The sequence below is a fragment of the Artemia sp. Qi Xiang Cuo genome, chromosome 2 (genome assembly GCF_049724085.1).
Source record: "Artemia sp. Qi Xiang Cuo chromosome 2, ASM4972408v1, whole genome shotgun sequence".
NCBI classification, from domain to species: domain Eukaryota; kingdom Metazoa; phylum Arthropoda; class Branchiopoda; order Anostraca; family Artemiidae; genus Artemia; species Artemia sp. Qi Xiang Cuo.
Genome location: NC_142795.1, coordinates 48,607,548 through 48,635,111, shown reverse-complemented (window position 1 = coordinate 48,635,111; position 27,564 = coordinate 48,607,548). Strand labels below are relative to the sequence as shown.

At 34.5% G+C, this 27,564-nt stretch overlaps 1 protein-coding gene across 2 annotated transcripts in view; it reads right to left on the bottom strand.

Annotated features, from left to right (window-relative positions):
* Positions 1-161: 161 nt before the first annotated feature.
* The window catches only part of LOC148955310 (1-acyl-sn-glycerol-3-phosphate acyltransferase gamma-like), a 72,586-nt gene continuing 45,183 nt past the window's right edge, over positions 162-27,564 (bottom strand). For both annotated transcript variants that reach the window (XM_089101436.1, XM_089101426.1), the window contains exons 4-8: positions 17,178-17,339; positions 12,223-12,413; positions 9,831-9,978; positions 6,523-6,736; positions 162-1,907 (exon numbers count right to left, since the gene is read on the bottom strand). In XM_089101436.1, the coding sequence (XP_088957562.1) occupies positions 1,837-1,907; positions 6,523-6,736; positions 9,831-9,978; positions 12,223-12,413; positions 17,178-17,339 (786 nt within the window). In that variant the 3' untranslated portion in view covers positions 162-1,836. The remainder of the gene's footprint in view (positions 1,908-6,522; positions 6,737-9,830; positions 9,979-12,222; positions 12,414-17,177; positions 17,340-27,564) is intronic.

Genomic DNA, 27,564 nt, shown 5'->3' with positions numbered 1-27,564 from the left:
CAATTCGTTACCACGAACTGTTTGATATCGTTTTTTATACGTTTATGTGCATCTCTTTTGGCAGAATGATTAAGACTTACACGTTTAGGGGGGGAGAACCTTAGCAGACGAAAAACAGAACAAAAAACAACTAATACTATCGTAAAAACTAGATAAGAGCATAATCAACAAACACTTTTAATTTCCAATACAAGAAGTAAACCACAAAAAATAACAAACATGAAATTAATATTACTGAATACCAAACCAATTCATAATCTACAAACATTGTAAATCACACCATTCATAAGGCCTCAAGTGGGTTGTTTGGACTAGGTAGAAAAATGATAGAAACAGGGACAAAGAAAACACAACACAGAACATATGCTTCTATCTTACCCTTCTTATCTGCCATTTTCGGAACCGTACCGATCACATAAAGCTAGTTGGCATACTTATGTCTCATTTGAACTTTAAGGACCTGTCGATCTACTTTTAAGTAGGCAGTTAACTTGGGAAGATTTAAACACTCTTAGATATTGCAAATAAAAAAAAAACAACTGAAATTACAAACCATTATATTCAATTCTTATAAGAAAGTTACAAATCGAAACAGTGGATACTCATATTAAATTAAGCCTGCCTTACTAACTTTTTCTTTTTAATCCCACCGCTCTCTCAGAGCATTGTAGAGTTTCTTTCTTAACGCAGCTACGAATAACTTCTGGATTAACGTTTGATCATGCCCATCAAGACATGACAGTTAAAACTTGTTAACAGTCACTTGAGAGTGGCAAGAGTTACCACGGGTTAAAATGGGAATGCTATAACATGATTCACTTTGTGTAAACGTCGGTGAATGATCAAGTCGTATTCTTTTTTCCTTTCTGTTTTCAGTTTGAGGCCCAACGTGAAAATACAATAACGAAACGAATAACAATAGAATGACTCTGATAGAGGAAGCAGACCCAATAAAAATACATATTAAAACTAAATGCTTTAGCATCACTTTTTTGGCAACTGTGAAATCTGGCCAAAATTGAGAAAAAAGGCCATCCAAAAATATTGGCAAATATAAATACTTACTAAACCCTACGCATACACGCTTACGGCTTCTTGTCCTGTTTAGCTTCAGTTATGACGGGTCAACTACACTTTTAAAAATGAGCCTTTGTAAATTTGTACCTTAAGTTTACAGCTGATTTAAGCAGTGAAGTTAATGGTGGAAAAAACAAAAATGAATTAAACAAGCAAAATAATATGTAATTCTAAAGAAATTTACCCTGTAATTCATGCAGCAGCCAAGAATTTTAAGAACCCCCCCCCCCAAAAAAAAATAAAAAATAAAGTGATATAAAAAGATAGTTACACTCCTTAAGAGATCCTCAAAAGTTATTCCCTATGGCATATCCCCACCAATTCGCACTAGTGGCTGTGTATAGCTAAAACTGGAGCATCACCGTTCTGCCTTGCTCCTGACACCAATAAGTTAGCATTCAAGGTAAAACTCAACCTAGAAACTGCATATTTCGGGAATAAATACCCGTTCAACTTTACAAATTACTTCTAGCAATCATTAATGTTTTTATGAAAACAGATTACTTACAGAATTCCTTCACTAAAGAGAGAAAAAAAAAGGATTGGATTAGACTGCAGCCGAAGACAATCGCTTTTACATAGTAATTAGTACAAGAGCACTTTTTTCCGCTTAGCTTTCATCTAGTAAAACAAACAGTAACAATAACAAAAAAATTGAGCATTACCATCTACTACAACAAACTAACAAGGGAATTACTGTTCTATCCTGAGACCGGTCTCTTACTAGTTGAGTGTGGCCTTTGTCTTCATAGGATTGTTTTAGTTGGTTTTCTTAGTAGGTGAATGCTGGACTTTCGTCAAACCAACCACTTTATACAAAACCAGGATGGCTAAAATGAAAAAGGAAACAACAGATTAAAAGTCATACCATACTTGTGATTAGACACCGCCTATTTTTAGAAGGAAACGTGACATATGCGGGTATTACAGAGAGTATGCGGGTATTACTGTCACATGCAAAAGGCTGCCCTTTCCTAAGCTATAGCAACGCTAAAGCGTTGCCTCTGAAATAGTCATCAAAAATACTAAATTTAAGCTAATTTTATCGCTAAATTCATACTAAGTTTTGACTTTTCTATATCACAAGCTGACAAACAGAAACTATATATTTTGATTTTCACAAATTTTTATGTGATTTATGTGTCAAATAGGCAGCTTTTCGCAATGGATCCCTTAAAACTTATGATACTTTCTGCTCGAAATAATACAAGATCTTCCTGCTTGTTACTTAGTAGTATGCCTGTAAGTTGAAAGGGCTGGAAAAAGCCAAGTAACTCTGCAAACTTTGAATATTCAAACATGGTTTCATAAAAAAAAAAATTTATTTATATTCCTTGAATTCACAGTCTAAACTGAAGGAAATTTAATCGACATTCCTTCATTTGGAAGCTGTTAGCGCTTCGTACCCCTTATGACAGAGGTGCCACAGGTCAAGGAAGTCAAAATAGGAATTATAGGGACCTTTTTGGCGGAAAAAAGGACTTTTAAGGACCTTTCTGACACCAAAAAAGGGACCAAGAGGGATCTGATCTGGCTGTTGTTTATTGTATAAATGACAAAATCAACATTATACACGATATTCACACCGATCTCTCCAGAATCTGAAACCAGGACGGTCAGCAATAATCGCGCCTAGCGTTATCATCTTCTGGAAAGACATGGATAATATGAACGTGATCCGACCGCTTGACTATCCATGTAGATTTTCTCAGGTTTCTTTTTTTTTCCTTGATTTAAAACCATGAAGATACAAAAATTAGTAGCTACAAATTATAGTAACTACTGTCATTACACAAGTAACTACTTTGGTTAATAACCAGGAAATCATCACAAGACCTCTAAATTTCAAAATCACTTTTTTTTTGGCGTTGGCTTTTCTTCCTTTAGACTTCTCTAGAAGTGGAGTTATCAGCAACTGTTTTTTTTTTTTTTTTTTTTTTTTTTTTTTTTTTTTTTTTTTTTTTTTTGTATAAGAACCTGGGTACTTTCAACAGCTGCGAATTTCTTTTTCTGTTTGGTGCACAACAAGAGTAACTGATCCAACCTGGTCTGGGTGAGCTGAATTTTTGAATTCTTGATCAGCATGCCTAAGACTCTAGGCAGGCATGCCTTTCCAAAAACTAACTTGACAAGTATATGTTCAATAAGAGAGTCATGCATACTCCTGTCATTTACCCATGCCCCAATCATTTAAACATTTTCCTCTCACCTACTTGGACGCTTTATCATGACTGTTCTCATTCCTACAGTTACACCGCGTCGTAATGCATCCTATGCAACCTAATGTTAAATACTTGATGACATCAATTCAATTTTGAATTGAAGTTATCAAGTATTTTACAATAGGTTGTATAGGTTGCATCAAGACGCTGGGTAACTGCAAGATAGAGAAAAGTCAAGACAGATAGTCCAAGTAATTGAGAGGCAAATGTTTAAATGGCTGGGGCACGGGTAAATGACAGGAGTATGCATGACTCCTTTCTTCTCAATGCCCATCAGGTCTTTCTTCTCAATGCCCATTTTAAGCCGATTTCTAGCTTCTTCTCACATCTTGTAAGTAGCTTACTCCTTGTATCCAGCGTCTTTTTTTCTTCTTGTAATAACTTTCTGAGAGACTCTATTGTTTGCTCGCTGGAAGAAAATTCAGCGAACATCTATTTTTTTTTTTTTTTTTTTTTTTTTTTTTTTTTTGCAGGCTTCCTTCGTTCTTCTTCACTCCTTTTTTCCAGCTCTCTCTACTGCTCAAACGTTCGTAATCATTTCGTGCAGACCGCACAACCTTTATCATGTCTTCAGTTAAAAAGACGTTCTGGACCCTCCCACCAAATCCGCAATTTAATGAAGGTTTCTGTACATGGCAATTCCAATAGTGCAGTTTTTGATCTGACGCCATTTTCGAGATGTTTCAGGCGTTTTTTGTTCAAAAATTTTGTAAGAAAAACTTCGAGACTACAATTATCTGTTGAGTTAGAAGTGAAGAGTAGCTACCCCTCTTTGATTTCTTTTAGTTGAGTATTTTTTACGGTCGAAGTGTTCTTTACTAGGTTGTAGCTACTGCTGCAACACGGATATGAGGATTAGGTACGTTTGGGTTCGACATCAATGTCTACTTTGGTGAATTTATTAGTCCATTAAGAGCAAGCTGAGAAAATGTCAAATCTCCAGTAATACATGTTTAGAACAACGAAAAAAAGCCCCGCAGCTTAGGTGACTCCAGAAGCAAATGGTGTCAAATCTTTTGTCCATCATTATCAAGAGGACTTGAACGCTGTATTCTTGAAATTATTCTACAGTCTTCAGGAAACTATAGGTCACTAATACCATAAAAAGACTTCCTGGCTGAAATATTGACATGACTTGCATAAAGTGACTCTTAGGGACTTGAGATTGGTTTTAGGGACCTTCTTCAGTTTTAGGGACTTCTGGGACCTAATGGCAGCCCTGTTATGATTTTCAAGTGGGATTACTTCCTTTCTATACATTTTGGCAAGGTCACGATTTCAAGCTTCTGGTACTGTATTCAGCGAGGGATAAAATTCATTTGTAGATGTCCCATAGGTTAAAGTAAACCTCAGAGTTTTCAACTTAGGGGATAACGCAGCACTGTTTCAAAACTGGATATCCATTCAAAGTTCCGACATTAACTAGCAATAAAAAACGTGGAGATAAAAGAGAAACAGAGACTTCCTCAGCTGAAATATCCAGGTACCATCAACGGGAAGGAGTCCACGTATTGTACATGTCATGAGTTTCACATACTTGGCAGTATTTGCGACAGGGAAGGTTCGGATTTGAAAGTTTGAAGCTGCCAAGACAGACATAATCTTGATTCAGTCGACAAAAGTGACTTCATGTCCATTTCACATGTCATGGAAAAATAAAGACTCAGAGAAAAACAAAGACTCAACAAAGACTCATGGAAAAACAAAGACTCAATAGAAAATGAAAGCAAAAACATTTAATTCTTTCAAATGCTTTTATTTAACACGCAGAACCTCTTGCCCAGCTGTGAAGAGCCTGTTCAAATTAACAAACAGACAAACTTTTAGCTAGTAACGAAACTACACATTAGAAATCAGTCTAAACGCACGCGTAGTCTTGCCACATAATTATGAAAATCATTTCGAACTCTTCTTCTGAAGCTCCTAACGCACTTTGCCTTTTCGGCAAACGGAAAATAAAACTTTGCTTCTGTCGCCAGGAAGTCAGGTTATTTGGTGTCTAGACACTTGACTCGGTCTTGGATCAAGTTTTAAACCCTTTAAACTTTGAAAGTGTTGGGTCAAAAAGTTCAGCAATTATGAAATTTTGAATATCAGCCAAGACTGAGTCGTCTGAACGCTGCTTTACATGTTTTCTTTCCTCGTATTGTTTATGCGCGATACATAAATTCGCAGTTTCTTTCTTATCCGTGGATCTTGTGCACTATGCACTAAAGAAAAGCAAGATACGCAACTGTTGACGCAAAATTTTGATGGAAATAAAACCGTGAGAAAATCTCAATCTAAAGATATACAGTTATATGATTGCTGTTTGTCATCAATGATATAAGAAACATTTCGTATGTTGTATGATATCATTGAAATACATATGCCATTTATTTCATTAAATTCAAAAATTTGTCTTTATCACGGTCCTTAACTTTGCCAATTCCTTGAATATAGTTGTGGCCAAACGTTTCATGATAAATAAATAAAAACTATGCTCTTCAAGGCCAATGTCTCTACAACACGTCTTCAGCGAGTCAGCGCCTGTCAATGAAATAACACACATGTCATACTTTCCTACTCAAAACACAAGAAAAATCCACTCAAAGAGGAGAAAAAAAATAAAGACAAAACTCCGTCTTTGTTATAAAATTAAAAAGCCATAATAAATCTGAATAAAATTTAGTAACGTCCTGCCAGGACGGTTTCAGAGAGGACCTTTTTTTTAGAAGACATTTCAAGCAACAAAAAACTATCCCGAATACCTAAACTTTGTTGTCCAAATATTCACAGCATAGAATCAATAAAAAATAAATTAAATATACTTTAACCCTACTTGAGATTAAGCATGTGACTTGTATCCACCATCCATGCATTTGCTTTACTTTCATGCTTGTGCGTTCACAATAAGATTCATCAAAATAAAGAATGAAAATTAAAAAAAAATTCGACTATTGAATACTAAACAATGTTGTTGTATAAGCCAACATGACTAAATAAAATAAAATGAGCTTCAGCAAATTCCCCATATTTAAACAAAATACATACAAGCAGATCAGTATCAATCTTACCCCCCCCCCCCCACACACACACATACACGCACAAAATAAATCACAATTATAATCACAACCAAAAGTATTTCCTCAATTTCAATTGTCTTCTTTGTGTTTTAATGAAGATGACCAGCTTGGCACACGAATGGCTCAAGCAATTGTATTTGACTTTTTAAAACACTTACCAATAAGGACCAATACTACGCCGAACACAACACTTGCAATTCCACTTAAGAGCAATGTCAGAAAAGCTCGAAATATTGGTGGCAGTATTAAGGCATTCCAAACAGCTATATTGATTAGGGGTGCAAGGCGACGATCACGGGATTGTTTTGGAGGACTAGTCTCACCCTCAAAGCAAAAACATCCTGTTTCCTTATATCGACCAAGTCTTTCATCCTAAAACACCAATCGGTAGGTCATGAGCTTGATCTAATGAGTTTTTAAGGAAAAAAGCTGGTTTGGAAAAGTCGCACAATGCGGATATTTTCCCGTTCATTCTGGCTGAAAATGACAAAAGAAGGAAAGTACAAAAACCACGTAGGTCTGAGCGAGAGTTTGCCTTATGGGGCTTCAAATTTTTATATTTTTCCTGGCAATTTTTTTGTTTCCATTTTACCAGTTTCTAAATAGTGACAAAGATTTTCGTTTTGACACTGATTCTAAATACACCTATTAATACACATTTAAAAAGAATTATTTACTAAGAAAATCTTACTCAGCTGAGGCTTACTACTCAAAATTGATTGAAGTGAAGAATTCACTTCAAGTGAATTCGGTGAAGAATTTTTTCAGTCAGTGAAGAATTTTTGGAATTTTGCCAAAGATATTTTCTAACGCTATTTGTTTCTAATTAGCAACTATGGAGTTTATTAAAGCTCTAGAATCTTCAGAAAAATTAAACATTTTATAGTCACTTTTTTAAATAAAAAAAAATTATTTAAAAATCAAATTGTGAAAAGTCTTAATCTCGAAGTCAGTACAAGCAAAATGTTAACTAAACCTAAAGAATTGAAGCTTCGGTAATTGAGCTAAAGGGCAATAGTTTTCACACAAGAAGAAAACCATTTAAGATATACCGAACCAATGTGTAGCCTGAACGGAGCATAATTTTATTATTATTATTAAATCCGAACTCTTTATATTGAATGTGTCGTTTTTTCATTTTAAGTTTTACCAAATGTAAGATAAAACGTTCCTTATAACTTGCTATGAATCAAATTTAGAGTCTCGAAAAGGATTTCCTACTATAAATAGACAATGGCCACCCACTTTCTGTTTCTTTAGGTACCAATAAAAGAAAAATAAGCAACGGTCTAATTCTGCAAGTTTAGTTTTCTTGAACGGACTTTAAAATAAAAAATTTTCAGCAAAGAATAATATTTTAGATTTTTTAAAGTCTAATTGCTGAAATAAATTTAAAAAATTCTCTGAAAAAAGAGATCCTCCAAAACCCATTGTTGAGTAAACAGACTTTGAGCAGAGAGTCCAAACTTCAGGCAAAACAAATATTTAAAATCATAGACAAAGAGTAATTGCTCTCCTGTTACCAAAATTAAATCAAAATTGTTTTAGCGGGATTATAAAACTTGAAGCACTTTTTTAGATATTTTATTACACCTGCTATCCAGATACTTATGGTTGAAGTAAAACATTGTTATAACGATTCTATTATAAAACTAAAAGCATAAAAAGTTAAAGCTGATCTAAGCCCAAGCTGCCTTTATAGTGGTACAGATAATATTTGCTATTCAAAAAATGTCTTCTTTTTTCTTGTGTTTTTTTTTCTTTTAACTACTTTGATAGTAAAATGGTAAACTTTGAATTCATCAAAAAATACACTAATTTTATTTAGGTATTAAAAAATATATATTCATTTATTTATCTGAAATTTATTTATATATACTAGAACCTGGTTCAATGAATGAACCACTATATTCAAAGCTATTGCAAGTAAGAAACAAATTCAAACAACAAATACTCTCTTTCTCGTTAAATATTTCTTATTACTTTAATTTAGTTTGCAAATTAATAATCTACGAATTTCTTCTGTCAATCATAAATTTGGTTGCATAGAATCTATGCTGACATCTTCAATAGAATTAATCTCTGTCGAAATTTTTTGAAATTAAGATTTTCTGGTCTCTTAAAGCGTTTTTAACCGTCAAAAATGCAATAAAAATATTAAAACTGGCTAAATTTGCAGAGCTGGAGAAGCTGAAGAAATAAACCTAAAGTTCCGAAGATTTTAAAAGTTGGCCAAAATTTGACTTAAGCAGAAACAAAAATTATAAGACAAAAAAAAACAAAAACATATTAGTATAACAATATACACAGTTAGAGATCCTGATCATTGCTTTAAAAATTTTCGGGTTAAACCAAAATAGAATGAATTACGGCCTAAACATTTGCACAACGTGGTATTTTCTTCTAATGACTTTTTGAAATGTTTTTTTTTAATAATTGCAGCTATCTATTTAGTTTTTTAAACTCAGGTTGTCTTTTCAATAGATCAAGTTTCGTTTTCCTAAGCTTTTTATGCAAGGCTTACTGATAACCACTGAAGGAAGAAAAGAAGAAATGTTGCATATCAAACTATTTAAAATTTCAAAGTGACATCTCAGGCAATAACATTTTCCAGTCTTTCAAAAATTATGCCAATAGTCGAATCGACATCAGAATCTTTTCCCTTATGCATATTTTTAATATATAAAAATGAATTCTAATGTTTTGAGTTGCTTAGCTATGAACTACCCCCTGGTTTTAGCAGCACAACGGGTATTTTCGTATAATCTGCGTAAGTAGCAAAAGTTATAGTGTTTCTTCTTTTCATTCATAAGATGTATGTCAAATTATGCAGGGACTTTGATGTAATGCAAGGAATACAATTCTTACAAAATATAGAAAGTCCTTCCATATTCACAGCTAACACAGAAGATGCTCAGTCTGTACCTGTCCCAAAATTAAGTAAAAGGGCACTATAATGGATTTCAATGTTCATAGTCCTGCAAACTCATTTATTAGCTATTTCACCTTTGTTTTATTCTGCTAAATAAATAAACAAATAAATAATAATAATAATAATAATCTAAATAAAAGGGACAAATTAACATCTGAAACAAAATGAAAAACAAAGGTTTTAAAAATAACAAACATTAGGATTGTACGTAAAAAAAAAGATTCATCGGTTAGAGGCTCCGGCCTACATTTTCGCATTATATTATTATTATTATATAAGTTATGATATAATTTTCAAAAGGCTACATAAACCTAGTGCGGTGCTGCTACAACTATTTACTTGTCACACAGTTAGACCCCCAGGCTGAATCCCAGTGACAAATTCCCTTTCAATTCTAAACTATTTGAACCTCCATGTTAGGTTGCCATATAAAAGTTATCAAAAATGTAGGCCGATCTTTGAAATTTATTCAAATCCCCTGAGGTATTCTACCCCCCCCGCCCCCGAGCTATTTAGTAAACGATTCTAGAATACCTTTTCTTTGAAGCACTGGTACAGCCACTTGGTCAAATCCTCTTCAGAATCTGGGAGATTTTCCAAGGGAATCCTTTTCAGAAATATTTCTGCAACCACACGTCTACCCATTAGCATATTCTTCAGGGTTGGAGCTGCACCATTTTTCCTTTTAAAAAAGTGGTTTGATTATGATGGGTAAAAGGCTCCAAACGAGAATTTTATGCTTTTAAGAATTATGTCCAGGAAGTTTAATACACAAGATTGATACATTAGAAAATAATCATCTTTCTATTCGCGATATGTTAACAGAAAACTCCCTGACCACTAACCAAACTACTGCTTTTATTTGCCGCGGGAGCGTATGACCGGCACACCCACCCATAAACCTGGAAATCGTGGTTTTCCTGTTTTTGCAATCTTGTGGCAGGTCATCAACTGATTGAAACAAGCAAAAGGTCCATCCCCTACTAGCATTTCAAAAGTCTCTAATCCGACCTATGCTATTCTTCAAAGTATATCAACAGGTTTGTTGTATTGATACCACGGTTGTCAATGCCATTACAGAAGGACTTACGGAGTTTATAGATGGCTCTGCAAGAAGAGCTTGCTTAGCCTTTAGCTTTAGGCTTTGCAAAATTGTGAATGTTTTTCAAGAGATTGGAAAGTTTTAGAGGCTTGGAGTAGATCATGTGATAAAGGAAGACAAGAATTGTGACACTGTTAGTAACAACATTAAATAATCTATTTTTAGATTAGAACCTTAGTTAATTATCCCTTAGAATACAATAGAAATAAGATAATTAAAAACCGTGATAACTAGTAACCAATGTAGAGATACGGTAAAATCAATAGCCTTTCGATATTTAATTCAGTTTAACAATATTCACTACAATATGGCGTGAATGTTATTCAAAAGCCCTTAGTTGACATTCATTAGTCAAAAACTTATTATTACTTTTCAAAAGAAACTAAATTTATCATTAGAACCAAATGTCACGAAGTTGCATTGCATTATGTAGGAGCTTAGTTGGCAAAGCTGATTTTGCTGTCCGTCTAGTTTAGTCAAGTCCAGCTTCATCTCAAATCTTACAAAGTTATGCAACTATACAACTCTTCTCAATCGTCTGCTTAATTCACATATTCTTAAGAGACAGACAGAAACATGTGGTAGAATGTTTACTTAAGATTAAAATGTTATAGAAGCAACAACGTGTAGGTTCCTTGAAGCCAACATGCTTTAAACGGTTAGGCATTTTTATTCCCTTTAATATTCCATTTATCTATAGTTCATCAGATGCAGAGATTTCTCAACCAAACATCAGTTTATATATATTATACAATTTAGCTAATTAATCCAAATTATTTGGGTCCATTTAGCTGAGACTATTCCATCACGACAAATTCTACCGCACGAAAGGTAAAATATTAATTAATCTGTTTATTATAAACTCGCTTACAAAAAAATAAGAAAAAAGTGGAGAATTCAGAGAAAAATTAAGCTAATATAACTTCGTGTAACTTCTCATGTAACATATTACACCAAGCCACAATTTTATTATTATTCAAACCTCAATGAGGAATGTAAAGGGCACGTCAAAGGACACGATTCGGTGATTTCCCATTGACAATTTTTCTAATTCATGGGTATTTATCCAAAACAAACATGTTTCGTACATACAATAGAAGGTCCAGTAAAAGCTTTAGGCACTTATATAGGCCTGAACGAACATAAAGCATGTGTGTATTGGTAAACCAATACCATACTGGGGACATGTAGTAAAAAGTCGGGAGTGCAAGCTGTTGAACACAAACAAGAGCAATATTCACTGAACTACCTTGACGGTACCTGAACTCCCAAAACAATGAGGATCGCTAATCTTGGATTGGGAGCAAGGATATTGCCTTTTGTGGCTGCATGAGGGATAAGTCGACAATCTCACATAGCTATAAATCTTCCTTTACCGTGATTTACGTTGATTCTAGCCCTATTTTCCTCCAGTGAGTCGGAAAAAAACTTGGGCGGAGACATCAGAGCCCATGTACGCCGTAAAACCAACTTTTCACTTCGAGCGCTATTCATGACGACAAAACCATCCAATTTCGCTGGTTTGGATAAGGAGAGGCGATTGGGCGGAAATGCAAGGGGACTCTTACAATGTTCAATTAGCCCCTCGAAAAAACAAATTTTTTCAACCGAAAGTAAGGAGTAACATCAAGACTTAAACAAACCAAATAATTACGTATGCAAGGGGGGTTGCCTCCTCTTCAACACCTCGCTCTTCACGCTAAAGTTTTTTAGTATTTAAAAAAAAGCTTCTTATGAAAAAAGAAATGAAAAACCAAAAAATGTAAATGAACCTTTCAAATTTAGAACGACAGTATAAATATACAAACATAGACAGTTACTTACAAGTCAAAGCCCATAACAGAATCATAAACGGCGGGAAATTTCCCTTTTAATAGCCGTGCAACAGCAACAAAGCCCTTAACTCTCGGTAGCAATAGATTTTGTAGTTCTGGCAAATTGTTCTTCCTGGCATAATGTAATGATTTCTCATGCTTTTCTTCACTAAAACGCGTCCCTTCAGGAAAAAGCAGGAGCTAAAAATGAAAGTCATGAATGGAGCGTTAATGCACAAAGGACACTAAAAATGAGAAAACCCCAGGAACTCAATTTTTAAAGCAAAAGGTGTCTGAGCCAGAAATGCAGTTTTAACACTTAGCGGGTGCCAAGTTTAAAAACAAAAAAATATGTGAAAAATCAACAGAAAATGAACAAAAACTTTCCTGGTTGCTATGGGCGAAGACAGACACTGCAATTGGCAATAAACTGGGTAAAAAAAGTGACTGAATGATTAAACTATGCAAAGTTACAACTTGACATCTTGTTTCCAAATACAAATTGAAAAGAAATTTGTATATCATTGAACAGCTAAAAATCTAAGCTATGCAATAAAATGTTTATTATTAAAATTCTTCAAGATTATATACTTCAAATTATTAGTTAATTGACTAACGTGCTGGAGAATATTTTTTAAGAAGATCAATTAGCCCATCCTATTTTGTTGTATTTATCCCTTTAGTTGACTATTGACATATCAATAACATCATTTTTTTCTGATTCAAAGAACATCATTTTCCTTGCTTGATTTTGATTTAATTTCAAGTTTATATTTGATCAATAGCTAACACTCGAACCGCCCAATTGATTGATTAAATACTTGAATATATTTACGCTGTGCAATCGTTCGGTTTGGCTTTTTGTGTAAACAGGAAAAATTTCCGCTTGTTTCTCTTCACGATTTAATGTGACAATAAAAAAGAGAATTTGCGCTATGAGAAAGATGTTCACAGTTGTATAAGAACCAAAATAAAAATTGTGGAAAATTCAGGTTTTCAGGAATAAAAGGCCCTAAGATGGAGCCAGGGGTAAAAAATGTTTTCATTTTGATGTCCTTGGTTAAATGAGGTTTATCGTTCTATAATTTGAATAAACCAAGAAACAAAGCAGCAAAGTCTCTATAGGCCTTTGCTGTATGTATAAGGGTCCCCTCTTTTTTTTTCTCTAAGCATCTTTTTTTTTTTTAAATACACAAGCCTTTAAAAACAAAGAGTTTGACAAAATCGAAGAAGTTTTCTTTTAAGAAATCAAAAAAAGGTGCTTTTCAGCCAGTGGAAAAGGAACAATCAGCCAAACCGTCCACAGCGCTCAAAAAACGGGAAAGAAAAAATGTATATAAAAGAAAACTTTATATAAAAGCAGCCGAAAGCATATATAAAAGCAATAACGTTTTTTATCTTCGTTTTCCAGTACTGAGGACGGCTTGGCGGAGATCTTTGCCAAAATGTCTGCTTTGCCTTTTCGTTGTTTATTTTCCACTAGCTAAAAATCACCTCCTTTTCGTTTCTGAATTATTGTATTTTTTTGTTTCTTCATTTTTTTCTTGTCGAACATCTATTTATAGCAAGTGTGGTCTAAGAATTTATTTTCTTTTTTTTCAAAGAAAAGGAAATCTGGACTGCTTTTACAAAAAAAAACCTCTCAGTCTTACTTTTTTTGTAAATTGGGAAGTGTCAGTAGCTCAGGGTCAATCACTAATCTAAAAACCATTGCATGACATTGTACGGGACATGAAGCGAACATTTCTCCGTTATACAGTCAAAGCAGTAGGTTTCTGATCCTCACAAGACAATATATGTGTCAAAACCTTCAACTGGAAGTTTTTTAGCCCCACCCCCCTTCCCCTTTAAACCCCCCCCCCCCAAAAAAAAAAATGTTTTAGCCTGAGTGTTACTGAAATGTCTCCTATTTTTTTTCTTTTTTTTCCGGCACTAGTCCTACTAAAGAGCGACAGCTTCAAAAAGTGATTTGCTCTTTACTACATTCCAGCTAAGAAAAGCCCAAACGATTTTTTTGTATGTACTATAAGCAAGGCATTCCCATATAGAAGAAAGAGCACGAAGAATCGAAAATACAAAGAATTTACATCTCCTAAAAAGATTTTTACTAATGTTTAGAAACATGAATAGCACTTGTTGAAGCGGACTGGCAACTTGATATTCCAAAAGTTTCTAGAGTATTCTCACTAAAGTCGGGTCTTCAGTACCCGGCCTCGTGCTTCTTGGGACCTGAGGGTACCAACTAACTAATTTCTAGACCCAAGGGCATCTAAAGTCAGGATGACACTTCTATTGAGCAATTCTGGTAGCCAAGGAAATCCATTAAATCAAAGCAATAGCTTGACAGTTTCTCCCCGTATATGATGAGCTCCCTCTTCTCCTTGGAAACTGTATCAATTAAATAATTCTTCAGGCCAAAAAAGTCATTTAATTTCGTTATGATGGTTGAGGCTTCTAGAAAAAGTTTAACCTACTTTATCTTCGGTTACATAAGAAAACTAATGATACCTTAAAGCATAAATTTAATTTATTACTGAAGTGAAATAAAAGGACCAAATCTTCAATTTGTCATTTTAAATTCATTATTTAGAGAAGATCAATTGGGGTTTCTATATAAGTTAAAGGAAAAATTAAAAGCTAAATGAATTATAAAGCACAGAATAGTTTAAAAAAATAATTAGTAACTGAACTTAGTGATCTTTTTTCCATTTCATTTATAACTGTTGCATCATCATGATAATTCTACGTCCAAAGACAATCATGAAACACTGTGTGTGCCTGGTAGTGAAAGTGTAAAAACAAAATAAGAAACAAATTTGGTTTACAAGTTTGAAGCTCCAGGGACATCGATGCTTTTATGAGTGCATGGCTGGTAGTGACTGCTAGCCATGCGAAAAGAGGCTTTTCATTGGCTTTCAATGTGAGCGGCTTTTAACCTCCAGTTAAGGGTTTTCGACAATGCGGTTTTAATCTTATATGGAAATCACATTCTATCGCATTTGCGATTCAATTTTCTTCTACTTGATGATGTATTTGAAGAATTTCAAGCTCTTTTCGAAACTCAATTAGTGGCAAATCGGAAATACTTGTCATTAGACATTTTATTAGAAAATAATTCTTCGGTAACTATGGACTGAGATCCACTCTTAGCTAGGTTACTGCTATAGCTGCAGCCTTGACGTTCGATAGTAAGTGAGCTAGGAGCACTGAAACATTTTTGCCCTAATCATGGTCGGTCCTCTCTACCTCGAAAGAAGTAAATACGCCTCTCCCCATGCAACCAGTGGATCAAAACCCTCTAGATGACTAGATAAATAAAGTAAAATCAAAATAGAATATAAAAAGGTAAAAAGGTCATTACAGCGAGCAGAAGAAAGCTAGAGAAGGAAAAAAGACTACCAAGAAAAAAATAATCTCTTTCGTTTTAGTTCAGTCTTTCAAGTCTTTCATTTATTAGGTCAATTTTGTTTTAAACACTCTAATAAAACTGAACGACGGAGCAATAACTGCTATGCAACACACCGTTCATGTCTCACAACACAGAAGAAAACTAGCATTAAATCATCCGTCGGTCTTCTTTTCTTTTATATTTAATGTTTGTGACGCTTGTCAAACGATTGTAAGCACGGTATTCCCTTGCAGAGAAATTGACAGATTTCCAAAGTTTGGCTTAAACCATAAACTAACATCAAATTTTAAAAAATGATTTTCTATGGTTAATCGCTTTCATCACTTGTTAATTTTTTGTTTTATTGATAAGTTTTTTAACTCATAGATCAAATGTTAACTTGTATAGACATATAAATATATATCCCAATGTTTATATACTTAATATATACTTATTTTCTCACGTTCGCCATCAAGTTGTATTTCTGTTAAAACAGTAGTCAAAAATACAGCATTTTTTATGGCTAACGGAAATTGGAAACTATACATAATTTGGTGCCAACCATGGGGGACAGTCCCCAAATCCACACTCTTAGTTACCCCCATGTCCATGGTTATAGCCAATAAATCTTCCAATCAGTTTTAAATTAATCGTACCCATAATCAAGACAGATAATTTATCTTTAACCATTCTGATCGTCAACAACTTAGAAGAAAAAAAGCTACATTCTTCCAATTTCCAAAATCTTCCATACCTCTACAAGAAGTTGTTCCAATAGTTTCATTTTTGAATATGAGCTACAGAAGGCCTTAGATAGAATATTTTCTAAGTCAAAGAAGAATTCATCGCATTTTTATACGACCAAGTCCTTTGTGCCAAAGATTAATATCCTAATGCTAATACCTACGTCACATTTACATGTTGGGCTCTAGAAAAGCAAGAATTCCATCGTTCAAGTAACAGATAATTTTAAAAATAAATGCGTGGAAACTAAACCATCTTTCTATTTTTCAAAATAGTTCAGCTCCCAGACCAAACTATGAAGCTTGGCTGGATTAACAATACATAGTCCACCATAAAAAGTGCAATTAAAAAGCGGAATAATCCTCGAATTCTATCGATCTCCTTTCAGCATGTGACTCAAAGCAACACATTCAATTTTATGAATTTTTTCTTGAAATCACTATTTGGTTCGATAACTCCTAAAAAAAACCTAAATCGATAAGCCAGAGATGTATTTACTTAACGAAGAAATGAGCAGTCCAACTTTAAAACCGACTTGCTGTGAAAGTGAAAAACCTGCCTTGTTTGTTGTTTCTTTTTTTACTTTTGTTTGTATCACGATGGCAAAACTCAATGAGAAACAGATCTTTCAAGGGTATGAAAATCTTTATAATGAAACATTAAGTTTATCAATGTATGAAATAGCAAATACATATTTTAATATAATCAGAAGCTCAAAACTGTGTACTTGCACTTTTCTATGACATTATTCCTGAAAAAATGCAAAACGTCATCAACTAAGGGAACTAGAGGATAAGGGGCAGTAAAACAGATTGGGATAGGGATATACTTACCCATACTGGATCAGGAGACATAGAAACAGTATTAGCACTGGTTTTTAAATTTTCTTGGTCTTTTTCCCAGTTTCGATGTAGAAATATAGATTCACCGAACTTCCAACTCCAACCAATAATAGGCACCTTTTCAATTTCCTTCTTTATTATCCCTTTTGCGCTCTGAAAATAAGAAACAAGCACTTGATTTACTTGCAAATTCAATAAAGAATAAGGAAATAAGAGCTGTGCGACTCGACTGAAAAATAAATAGAAAACTATATTAGCAATAGCATCTAAAAGAAAGTGTCACAATAATAACAAAAACAATACAAACGAAAGATAGCAAATCTCAGAACAAGGATATTCCAAGAGAAGACATTACCAACCAATTGTGAGTAAGATCAATTTGTTCATTGAATTCGCCCCACAATAACTATACCTAGTATGTAAGAGTAAAAAAACTATTGAGCTTCAAAGTACAATTTCTATCAGTTCTTACCAGGAGCTTCTTTCTTCCTTCCTCGTGAATAATCTCAGGGGGGGGGGGGGTACTTTTTAACTATAAGCACAAAAAAGTTAAACAGAGAAAAGTACAGTATGATGAAACTTCAAAGGGCGCGTTATTTTACAATCGCTCGTATTTCCCAAATGTCGGATGTGTAAATATAAAACCAGAATTTATCCACAGATGGCCGCAGCTGTCAATGGACTTGCCTTTAAACCACATGACTGGACCCATATTATATCTTTAACGGATGAAAAAGATGCGACTCACACCAAAACAAGTTTCACATACCAGTATAGTTATTTCCATACGCTGAATGTCGATTTTTGTTTCTATTAAATAAAAAAACAAGTTTTTTTAACTGAAAGTAAGGAGCGACATTAAAACTTAAACAAACAGAAATTATTCCGTATATGAAAGAGGCTGTCCCCTCCTCAACGCCTCGCTCTTTACTCTAAGGTTTTTCATTGTCTAAAAAAAATAGAGTTGTGAGAAAGTCAAACTTTAGCGTAAAGAGCGAGGCGTTCTCTGAGGGGACAGCCTCTTTCATATACGGAATAATTTCTGTTCGTTTTATGTTTTAATGTCGCTCCTTACTTTCAGTTAAAAAAACTCGTTTTTTAAATTTAATTTCTGAACGTTTTTGAATAAATGCAGGTTTTGATCTTGGCTCATCGTACATGAATAATTAAAACAAATTTTGCATATTAATTTACTTTTATTTGGTTAAATGGCTTTCTCGAAACTTGTTTAATTTTATTTACGAACGTTTTTACTAGTAATAAATATACTTAACTTACGAATTAACTTATGTAACGAACTTTTATATTCATATATTTTTAATACGTATATTAGGGGGTTCGCCCCCTAGTCAATACCTTGCTCTTTAAGCGAAAGTTCGAATTTTTTTCCAATTCTTTAAAAATGACCGCTTAATTACAAAGGCCGTTAATTATAATAAATAGCTCTTATGAAAGTACTAAAAAATCTTTGGCTTAAAGAGCGAGGTATTGACTAGGGGGTGAACCCAATCATATATGTAATATTTTCTGGACGTTTAAAGTTTTGATGTTGCTGCTGTTGCAGTTGAAAAACTTGTTTTTTTTATATTTAATTTCTAATCTTTTTTTAAATAATGCTGGGAAATCCGGCGTCCCCTTCATAGCAATGTCCCTTCCCCCATGAAAACTTCCTTCATGGAAAGATCCTCCCAAATAAAACCCGACCCACCCACCCCCCCCCCTCCTACCAGGAAAAATCTCCCCTGAAAACGTCTGTATACTTTGGTCACTTAAAAAGCGCACTAGAACTTTTAATTTCCATTCCAATGAGCCATCCCACGATATTCTAGGACCACTGGGTTGATACGATCACCCCTGGAAAAAAAAACAAAAAAAAAAACACAAATAAACACGCACCCCTGATCTTTCTTCTGGCAAAAAATGCAAAATTCCACATTTTTGTAGATAGGAGCTTGAAACCTCTACAGTAGGGTTCTCTGATACGCGGAATATGATGGTGTGATTTTCATTAAGGTTCTATAACTTTTAGGGGGTCTTTCTCCCTTTTTTCAAAAATCAGCCAAATTTCCTCAGGCGCGTAACTTTTGATGGGTCAAAAGTTGTCAGGCGCGTAAACTTGATGAAACTTATATATTTGAAATCAGCATTAAAATCTGATTCTTTTGGTGTATCTATTTGTATCAAAATACCGTTTTCTAGAGTTTCGGTTACCATTGAGCCGGGTCGCTCCTTACTTACAGTTCGTTACCACGAACTGTTTGATAATTAATGATATGCAGACAGGTAGCTATTTTGACAGGAGAAACAAAGGACATGGAAGACCATTGGCGAAGCTTGGACTGTGAATTTCAAACACTTTCAAATGAGAACAACTTTCAAACCTTACAAAGACGGATCAACTAGATGTAACACAGGAGGCCTTCTTCATACGATTTAAAGGCAAGAATAGGAGAATGTGTTCGACATCAATTGATTAAAAGGCAGCAATAAATACTACCAAAATACAAAAACAGAAAATAAAAAAATTACCGTCACACAAAGCAAAACTGAACAAGGAAACGATTGAGGTATTGAGTTGGAAAATGTTTGCACCTATTGCTTATTCACCAGACTTGGCTCTATTCAACTAGTATTAATTTGGTTACCACAAGCATTTGCTCAGCAGCGAATCATTTCTGATGAAAACGGGCAAAAAACGAATTGATGATTAGTCTGCTTTGAAATAGCACTTAGCTTCTTTTTTTTCTGGGACTTCCAAACATTTCCAGAGATATGGGGAAAAGGTATGGCTAACCAATATTTCCAATATTTCCATTTTCATAAAATAAATGTTTACTTTTCTATATAAAATTCAGATTTCAGATTTACACGCTTGGAACAAAGAAAAAATATTCAAGAGAAATACGAAAAGGACAGGAAAATTGACAATAATAATATAAAAAACATTGCCTGAGACAACACTGCATCCTGGTTCTACATAAATTGATAACGGCTAATAGCGAAAAAAAGAAAAAAGATCCTACGAAAAAAAGAAATATATCAGCAAAACAAGCGGAATTTCTTCAAATAATGTTATTTAAAAATTTGAAAAACTGGTACTTCTCTGTGTTCCATTGTGATGGTACTTCTCTGTGTTCCGTTTGTGTTTTTGTGTTCCTATGTTCCATCTCTGTGTTCCAATTCTACACCGTTTTGCACAGCACCATCTGAATTAAACAGGATAATAAACCAATACTAACTACTACCGCTATTACTAACGATTCACTGCAGCACCTAGCCACCTGAGGCCACCAGAGCTGCGCATGCTCCTCTACTATAATCTATTCAAAACTTCACTCCTTTAACCCTACCGTGAAGTTCCAATTTCCTTTAAATCCTTCCTTATAACCTCTTTCCATTCCAATTGGGGACGACCTGCTTTTAGTTTGGCTTCAGATGGATGGCTGAAAAGCATGATATTTGGCATCATTAGCATTAAAATATGAACTAAGGAGGTGTGAAGTGTAGGCCATGGATAAAATTGCCGAGGATCTGGAAGATGCAGCTAGACAGCATAATAGTAAAATATTTTACTGACATGTTAATAAATTGAGAGGGAGTAGTCAATTAGGACTTGTCCCACTTAAAGATAGAAACGGGGCCATAATTAGTGATAAGAAAAGAATTAAAGCGAGATGGGCAGAACATTTTGAGAATGTGCTAAACCGAGATAAGAGCTGCAGGAAAGATTCAGAGGAAAATGAAAAAGTTTGCGATACCTTGGATGTGAAGGAAGATTTGTTTTGTGAAGAAGAATTAGCGACAGTACTAAAAGGATTAAAAAATAACAAGGCTCGAGGTGCGGATAGTGTGGTACATTAGATTATTAAACATGGTGGCTCTGAGGTTAAAAATAATTTACTGAAGATTATAAATATGATTTTTGAAAAAGGGGAAGTACCTAACGATTTTAGGAAAACCCTAATTAAACTACTTTATATTAAAGGTTATAAGAATTAGTATGGTAATTAGCGAGACATTAGCCTGGCCTCGGTAGGTTGCAAATTACTTTGTGCTATGATACTTTTTAGACTGAGAGATGCTATAGACAAAGTCTTAAGAGAAGAACAGCGCGGTTTTAGAAACGGTAGAGGAAGGGTCGACCAAATTTCACTCTTAAATAATTGAGAAGGGCCTGAGTTTTCAAACGCCTTTGGTCCTCAGTTTTATAGATTATGAGCAAGTGTTCCATTCTGTTGATAGAAGAGCTTTAGCAAAGGTCTTACCCTTGTATGGTATACCCGACAAATGCACTAAACTGATTAGTGCTATGTACGAGAATAACACTGCTGCGATTAAGGTAGGAAATGAGGTTAGCAGTTGGTTTTATATTAAATCAGGAGTTAAGCAGGGTTGTGTTCTATCTCCCTTTATATGGATCATTTTGATGGACCTTGTCTTAAGGAGCACAGGAAAGGCAATGGGAGACTAAGGAACCAAATGGGGAGGAAAAACCTTTCCGGACTTAGATTATGCTGATGATTTAACCATCCTAGATGAAAGAGTGAGCAAAATGAATGAACTTTAAGAGGTTTTGCGAGTTAAGGGTACAAAAATAGGTTTGAGAATTAATGCTAAGAAGACTAAGGCGCTAAGATTAGGAATAAGTGAAGATGAAAAGGTGACTTTGGGTAACGAAAAGATCGATCAGGTGGGCAGATTAACTTACCTTGGTAGTATTATTAGTAAAAGCAGTGGGTGCAGTGAAGATGTTAAAAGTAGAATAGCCAAGGCTCAGGTTTTTTTTTCACAGTTGAAAAACAGTTTGGAAGAACAGGAAGCTAATTCTGCAAACCAAGAATAGAATATTGGAAGCTGCAGTGATGACAGTGGTCAAATATGGCTCAGAAGCATGGGCGCTCGGAATAGCGGATGAAGATTTGCTAAATGTTTTCCAGAGAAATTGCCTATGGATTGTTCTGGGAACCTGACTGACTGACCGTATTTCAAACAGTAGGCAGTACGAAAAATGTGGTTCAACCCCGCTTTCTAGGGCTATAATGAAAGAAAGGTTGAGATGGCTAGGGCACTTATGGCGGATGAAGGATGACAGATTGCCGAAGATTGTCCTTTTCGGCCAACCATCTAGGGCTAAACGGAAATCAAGTCGTCCTCATCTGGGGTGAGAGGATGTCATAAAGAAAGATTTAAGGAAAATGGGAACTTCCTGGGAGAGTGTAAAGAGGGTGGCTTTGAATAGATTGGGATGGAGGAGGAGCGAGTGTAGCTGTTGGCCTCAGGTGGCTTGGTGCAGCGGTGAGTTGTTAGTAGTAGTAGTAGGTAAGCAGAGCTATTCACTTGATCGATCTTCTCGCTGCCTAGTATCGGCTTTCCACCCTCATCTATTCCTAGTCAAAGCGACTTAGTCTTCTTAATATTAATTTCCAAACCTATTTTTGGACCGCTGAACCGTCAAAAGTTTCAGAAATTCATTCATTTCTCTAAGATTTTTGCCTAAGACATTCAATCATCTGCATTATTTAAGTCTAGAAGAGCTTTACCTTCCCATTTGATACCATGCTTTTTCATGGACTTTGCCTTGTTTTTTGAATTCTTTCCTACAACTTCATTACGGTTTAGAACATTCTCAGACTGTTCTGCTCATCTATTTTTGCCATTTTCCTCATCACTAGTTGAGGCTGCGTTCCTATCCTTGATTGGGACAAGTTCAAACTGACAGACACTCTTCAAGACAGATTTTAACGCTTTCTCAACTTCCCTTACTTTTTCCTTATTCTCGTAAAATCTATCACTCAGAAAGTTCTTGCACCAAGTCCTTCTCTCTTCTGCCAAGCCTAAAACATTATCGCAGATATTCCTAAATGGGTTTCTAATTTTCCTCCTTAAGATATCTTCAGAAAATTCGCAAATTGTTTTCCTAAAATAATTCCATCCACCTTCTACACTGTCAGATTCTAAAATTTCCAATTTTATTTTCAACTGATCTTAGAAAGTTTGTCTCAAATTCCTACCCTGGAGTTTATTAGCGTCATAAATACTCATAAGGTAATTACTCTTCCTACATTTCAGTCAAGAGAAGGTAGTTGCTCTTCCTACATTTCAGTCAAAAGACTTCACTCAAGAGACTACTAGGTAATAATTTTTACTTTTAACATCAATAACAACATCCTATACACCCTAGTGTTCCGTATCGGTCCTGCCAGTCTTCGATTTACAATGATGAATTCAATAAGATTGACAGTCTTACCATCATGAATGTATTTCTACCTGATATCTTGTCCATTTGTTTCTGTAACTGTAAATAAAATTCAACCAAGTCACAACTGTCTCCGTCATTCTGTTCTACAGTGCCACGTAGCGCTATGACAGATATCTTGCACTTTTTGGTAATAAAGAAGCTAGCTAGAATTCTATTATTAATACCTCCTCAGCCTGAGCAAAACTTTGAAGTTTCCTTATTCACCATGATCCTTATGCCATTCCTACATATCCCCATCCTTCTTAACTGAATAAATAAATTATATATACCCTAATTTCTTGTTTTGCCAAACCCTGGGCGATGAGTTTATGAAACTCCCAACAAATTTAGTTCCAAATGTCTGAATTCATCAGTCAAAGTGTCATTACAATAGTTGTTACAAGTCACAATTTTTATACTAATTAAGTAATTGAAATCATTATGACCTAAAAAAAACGGGTTCCGGTAGAGCAGGTAAGATAGATGGATGGATAGATTTTTATTTCACACGAATATAAACAAACACAAATAATTGAATATAGCCAACAGGGAGCTAAGCTTGAAAAGAAGGCTATTATATGTCTTAACCCTTCTAATTCTAGTCCCAGAAATAACGAACTCACCAATCCCAACTTTAGTAACTTAGATCTCCCAAAACGATAAATATTGTCTTGGACAAATTCGGGACTAAACAGTTACAAGAAAACAACTGGATTGCTGAATTTATTTCAGACGCCAAATGCTCGGTCAGTAATAAAGGGGTTTTAGCTTCAACAGATACCACTGTATTATCTGCAAACATAATTGCTGGCTATCCCTATAGGGAGATCATTTATTTATACCAAAAATAGTAACGGTCCGAGAATAGACCCCTGGGGCACTCCAATATCATCCAGGGAGTTAGGCTGAGACAGATGACCTTGGACTTCTACCTGGAATCCGCGATTTCGTAGATATGACTTTATTAAATCCAATGCTGTTCAACGAATTTCAGAGTTATTCAATTTTTCAAAAAAAATGAAATGATTTAGAGTATCAAATTCTTTTTTATATCGTACAAAATGCGCGATACATAATTACCACAATTCAATGAATCCTTAATTTTGAACAAAATGGAATGATCTAGAGTATGAAATTCTTTTTTTATATCGTAAAAAATGCACGATACATAATTACCACAATTCAATGAATCCTTAATTTTAAGCAAAAGGCCTGCAACTGCTTGTTCAGTAGAACGACCCGATCTAAAACCAAACTGGCTTTTGGTTAAAAGATTTTTTTTATCCAAAAAAGTTAAAATTCTTTTTTGAAATAACTTTTCTAAAATTTTTGACAAAGGAATAAGTATTGCAATAGGTCGTTAATAATTAACATTAGTCTTATCACCTTTTTTTATAAAGTGGGATAACTCAGGTATTTTTCCATTTAGTAGGGAATACCCCAGAAGACATGCACAAATTTGAAATATAAACAAGAGGTATAAGAATTACATATGCAAGCAAGGTGTTTCAAAAGATTAGTTGAAAGTCCATCCAAACTTAATGAATTACCTCGCTTTAAATTTATTTGGAATTCATCAAAACTAACTGAGGCAAAAACATACTTGTGTCCTGTGATTGAGGAAAGCACTCTTTATATGAATGAGCTGAAGTCGAACCAAGACCACGAGTAACATCAGAAGCAATAATAGCAAAATGAGCACTGAAAGATTCTGCAATAACTTCATGTCCCTTTAACTAAAGACTATTTTTATCTATTAATAATTCTGGGTAAAAATCATTACAATTGTTTCCAATCTTTTGTTTATTTATATCCCATTTCTTTTTAGGTGAATCCGCATTCTTAAAAGAATTATCAAAATACATTTTTTCACTCATTCTAAGAGTTTTCACCAGCAAATTTTCATGACTTTTAAATCGTATAATATTATCAGGTGATGTATATTTCATTTTCATCCTATATAGATGATTCTTTCCATTAACTGATCTCAGGAGTGACTCATTAATCCATCGTTTTCTTGGTAAAAATTTTTTGCCATGCAATTTTTCATAAGGACAATGTTGATCTAATTGTTCATTTAAACCTCTATAAAAAATATCAAGTGACCTGTTAGTACCTCTCTCTTCTAAAACTTCACTCCAATCTACGTCACCAAGGGCTACTTTTAAGTAATATTAAATAATAAAAAAACAGGTTTTTTTTTAACTGAAAGTAAGGAACGACGTTAAAACTTAAAACTAACAGAAATTGTTCCGTATATGAAAGGGGCTGTCCCCTCCTCAACGCCTCGCTCTTTACGCTAAAGTTTTTCATTGTTTAAAAAAAATAGAGTTGTGAGAAAGTCAAACGAATTAACTTACGTAACGAACTTCTATATTCATATATTTTTAATGCGTATATTAGATGGTTCGCCCTCTAGTCAATACCTTGCTCTTTAAGCTAAAGTTCGAATTTTGTTCCAATTCTTTAAAAATGACCCCTTAATCACAAAGGCCGTTAATTAGAATAAATAGCTCTTATGAAAGTACTAAAAAATCTTTGGCTTAAAGAGCAAGGTATTGACTAGGAAGTGAACCCAATCATATACGTAATGTTTTCTGTCGTTTTACGTTTTGATGTTGCTCCTTGCTTTCAGTTAAAAAACTTGTTTTCTATTATTATTTAATTTCAGATTTTTTTTTTTAAATAATGCTGGGAAATCCGGCACCCCCTTCGTAGCAATCTCCCGTCCCCCATGACAACTTCCTCCATTGACTGATCCTCCCAAGTAACCTCCGACCCCCCCCCCTACCAGAAAAAATACCCCCTGAAAAGGTCTGTATACTTCCCAATAACCAATATTATATGTTAACATTTAGTAAAGTTCATAACTCCCTCCCCCCGGGGACTTCGGGGGATTAAGTCATCCTAAAAGACATAGTTATCATATTTTCGACCATGCTGAACGAAATGGCCATCTCAAAATTTTGATCGGGTGGCTTTGGGAAAAATGAGCGTGGGAGGGGGCCTAGTTGCCCTCCATTTTTTGGTCACTTAAAAGGGCACTAGAACTTTTAATTTCCGTTTGAATGAGCCCTCCCACGATATTCTAGGACCACTGGGTCGATAAGATCACCCCTGGGAAAAAAAAAACAAACAAAACAAACAAACAAACAAACACGAATCCGTTATCTTTCTTCTGGCAAAAAATGCAAAATTCTACAATTTTGTAGATAGGAGCTTGAAAGCACCGCAGTAGGGTTCTCTGATACGCTGAATATGATGGTGTGATTTCCATTAAGGTGCTATAGCTTTTAGAGGGTCTTTCCCCCTTTTTTCGAAATCAGCTAAATTTTCTCAAGCGCGTAACTTTTAATAGGTAAGACTAAACTTGATGAAACTTATATATTTGAAATCAGCATTAAAATCTTATTCTTTTGATGTATCTATTGGTATCAAAATTCCATTTTCTACAGTTTCGGCTACCATTGAGCCGGGTCGCTCCTTACTTACAGTTCGTTACCACGAACTGTTTTATATATTTTTAAAAGAAAATTTCTGTTTCTTGAATTAATTTCTCTAATCAAAGTCTTTTGAATCTTATAATCCGACATAATCATAGAATGATCTGATGATTCATCCATAATCACAGACGTAGCCTGACAAGTATAAGGCAAAAGGATATTGTCAATAAGCAAAGTAGATGAATCGGCTACACGTGACGGGATAAAACAAACCGGATATAAATTACAAGAAACAGAACATTCTAAAAACTGTAATACATAATTATCAACCCCATGATGATCTGAAGGTAAACATCTCATTAGGTCTATGTTAAAGTCGCCAAGGATCATGAATGGAATACGCGGACTTGAAAGGTGAACTAGCATATTTTCCAATCTACTTATGAAATTTATCTTACTAGAAGGAGCACGGTATATTACTACAATTAAAACTTTTTCATTATTAGGCAAAAGACATTCGACTACACAACATTCAAAATTCATTTCAATATTAAACTGTAAAAACCATCTCTCATTCGTGCAGGAATATAATTTTTAATTAAAACGGCTAAACCACCATGTTTTCGATGGGCTCAATTTCTATGAAAAAATTGGTATTCTTTTACATCAATTTTATCTTCAGAATTTTCATCTAGGA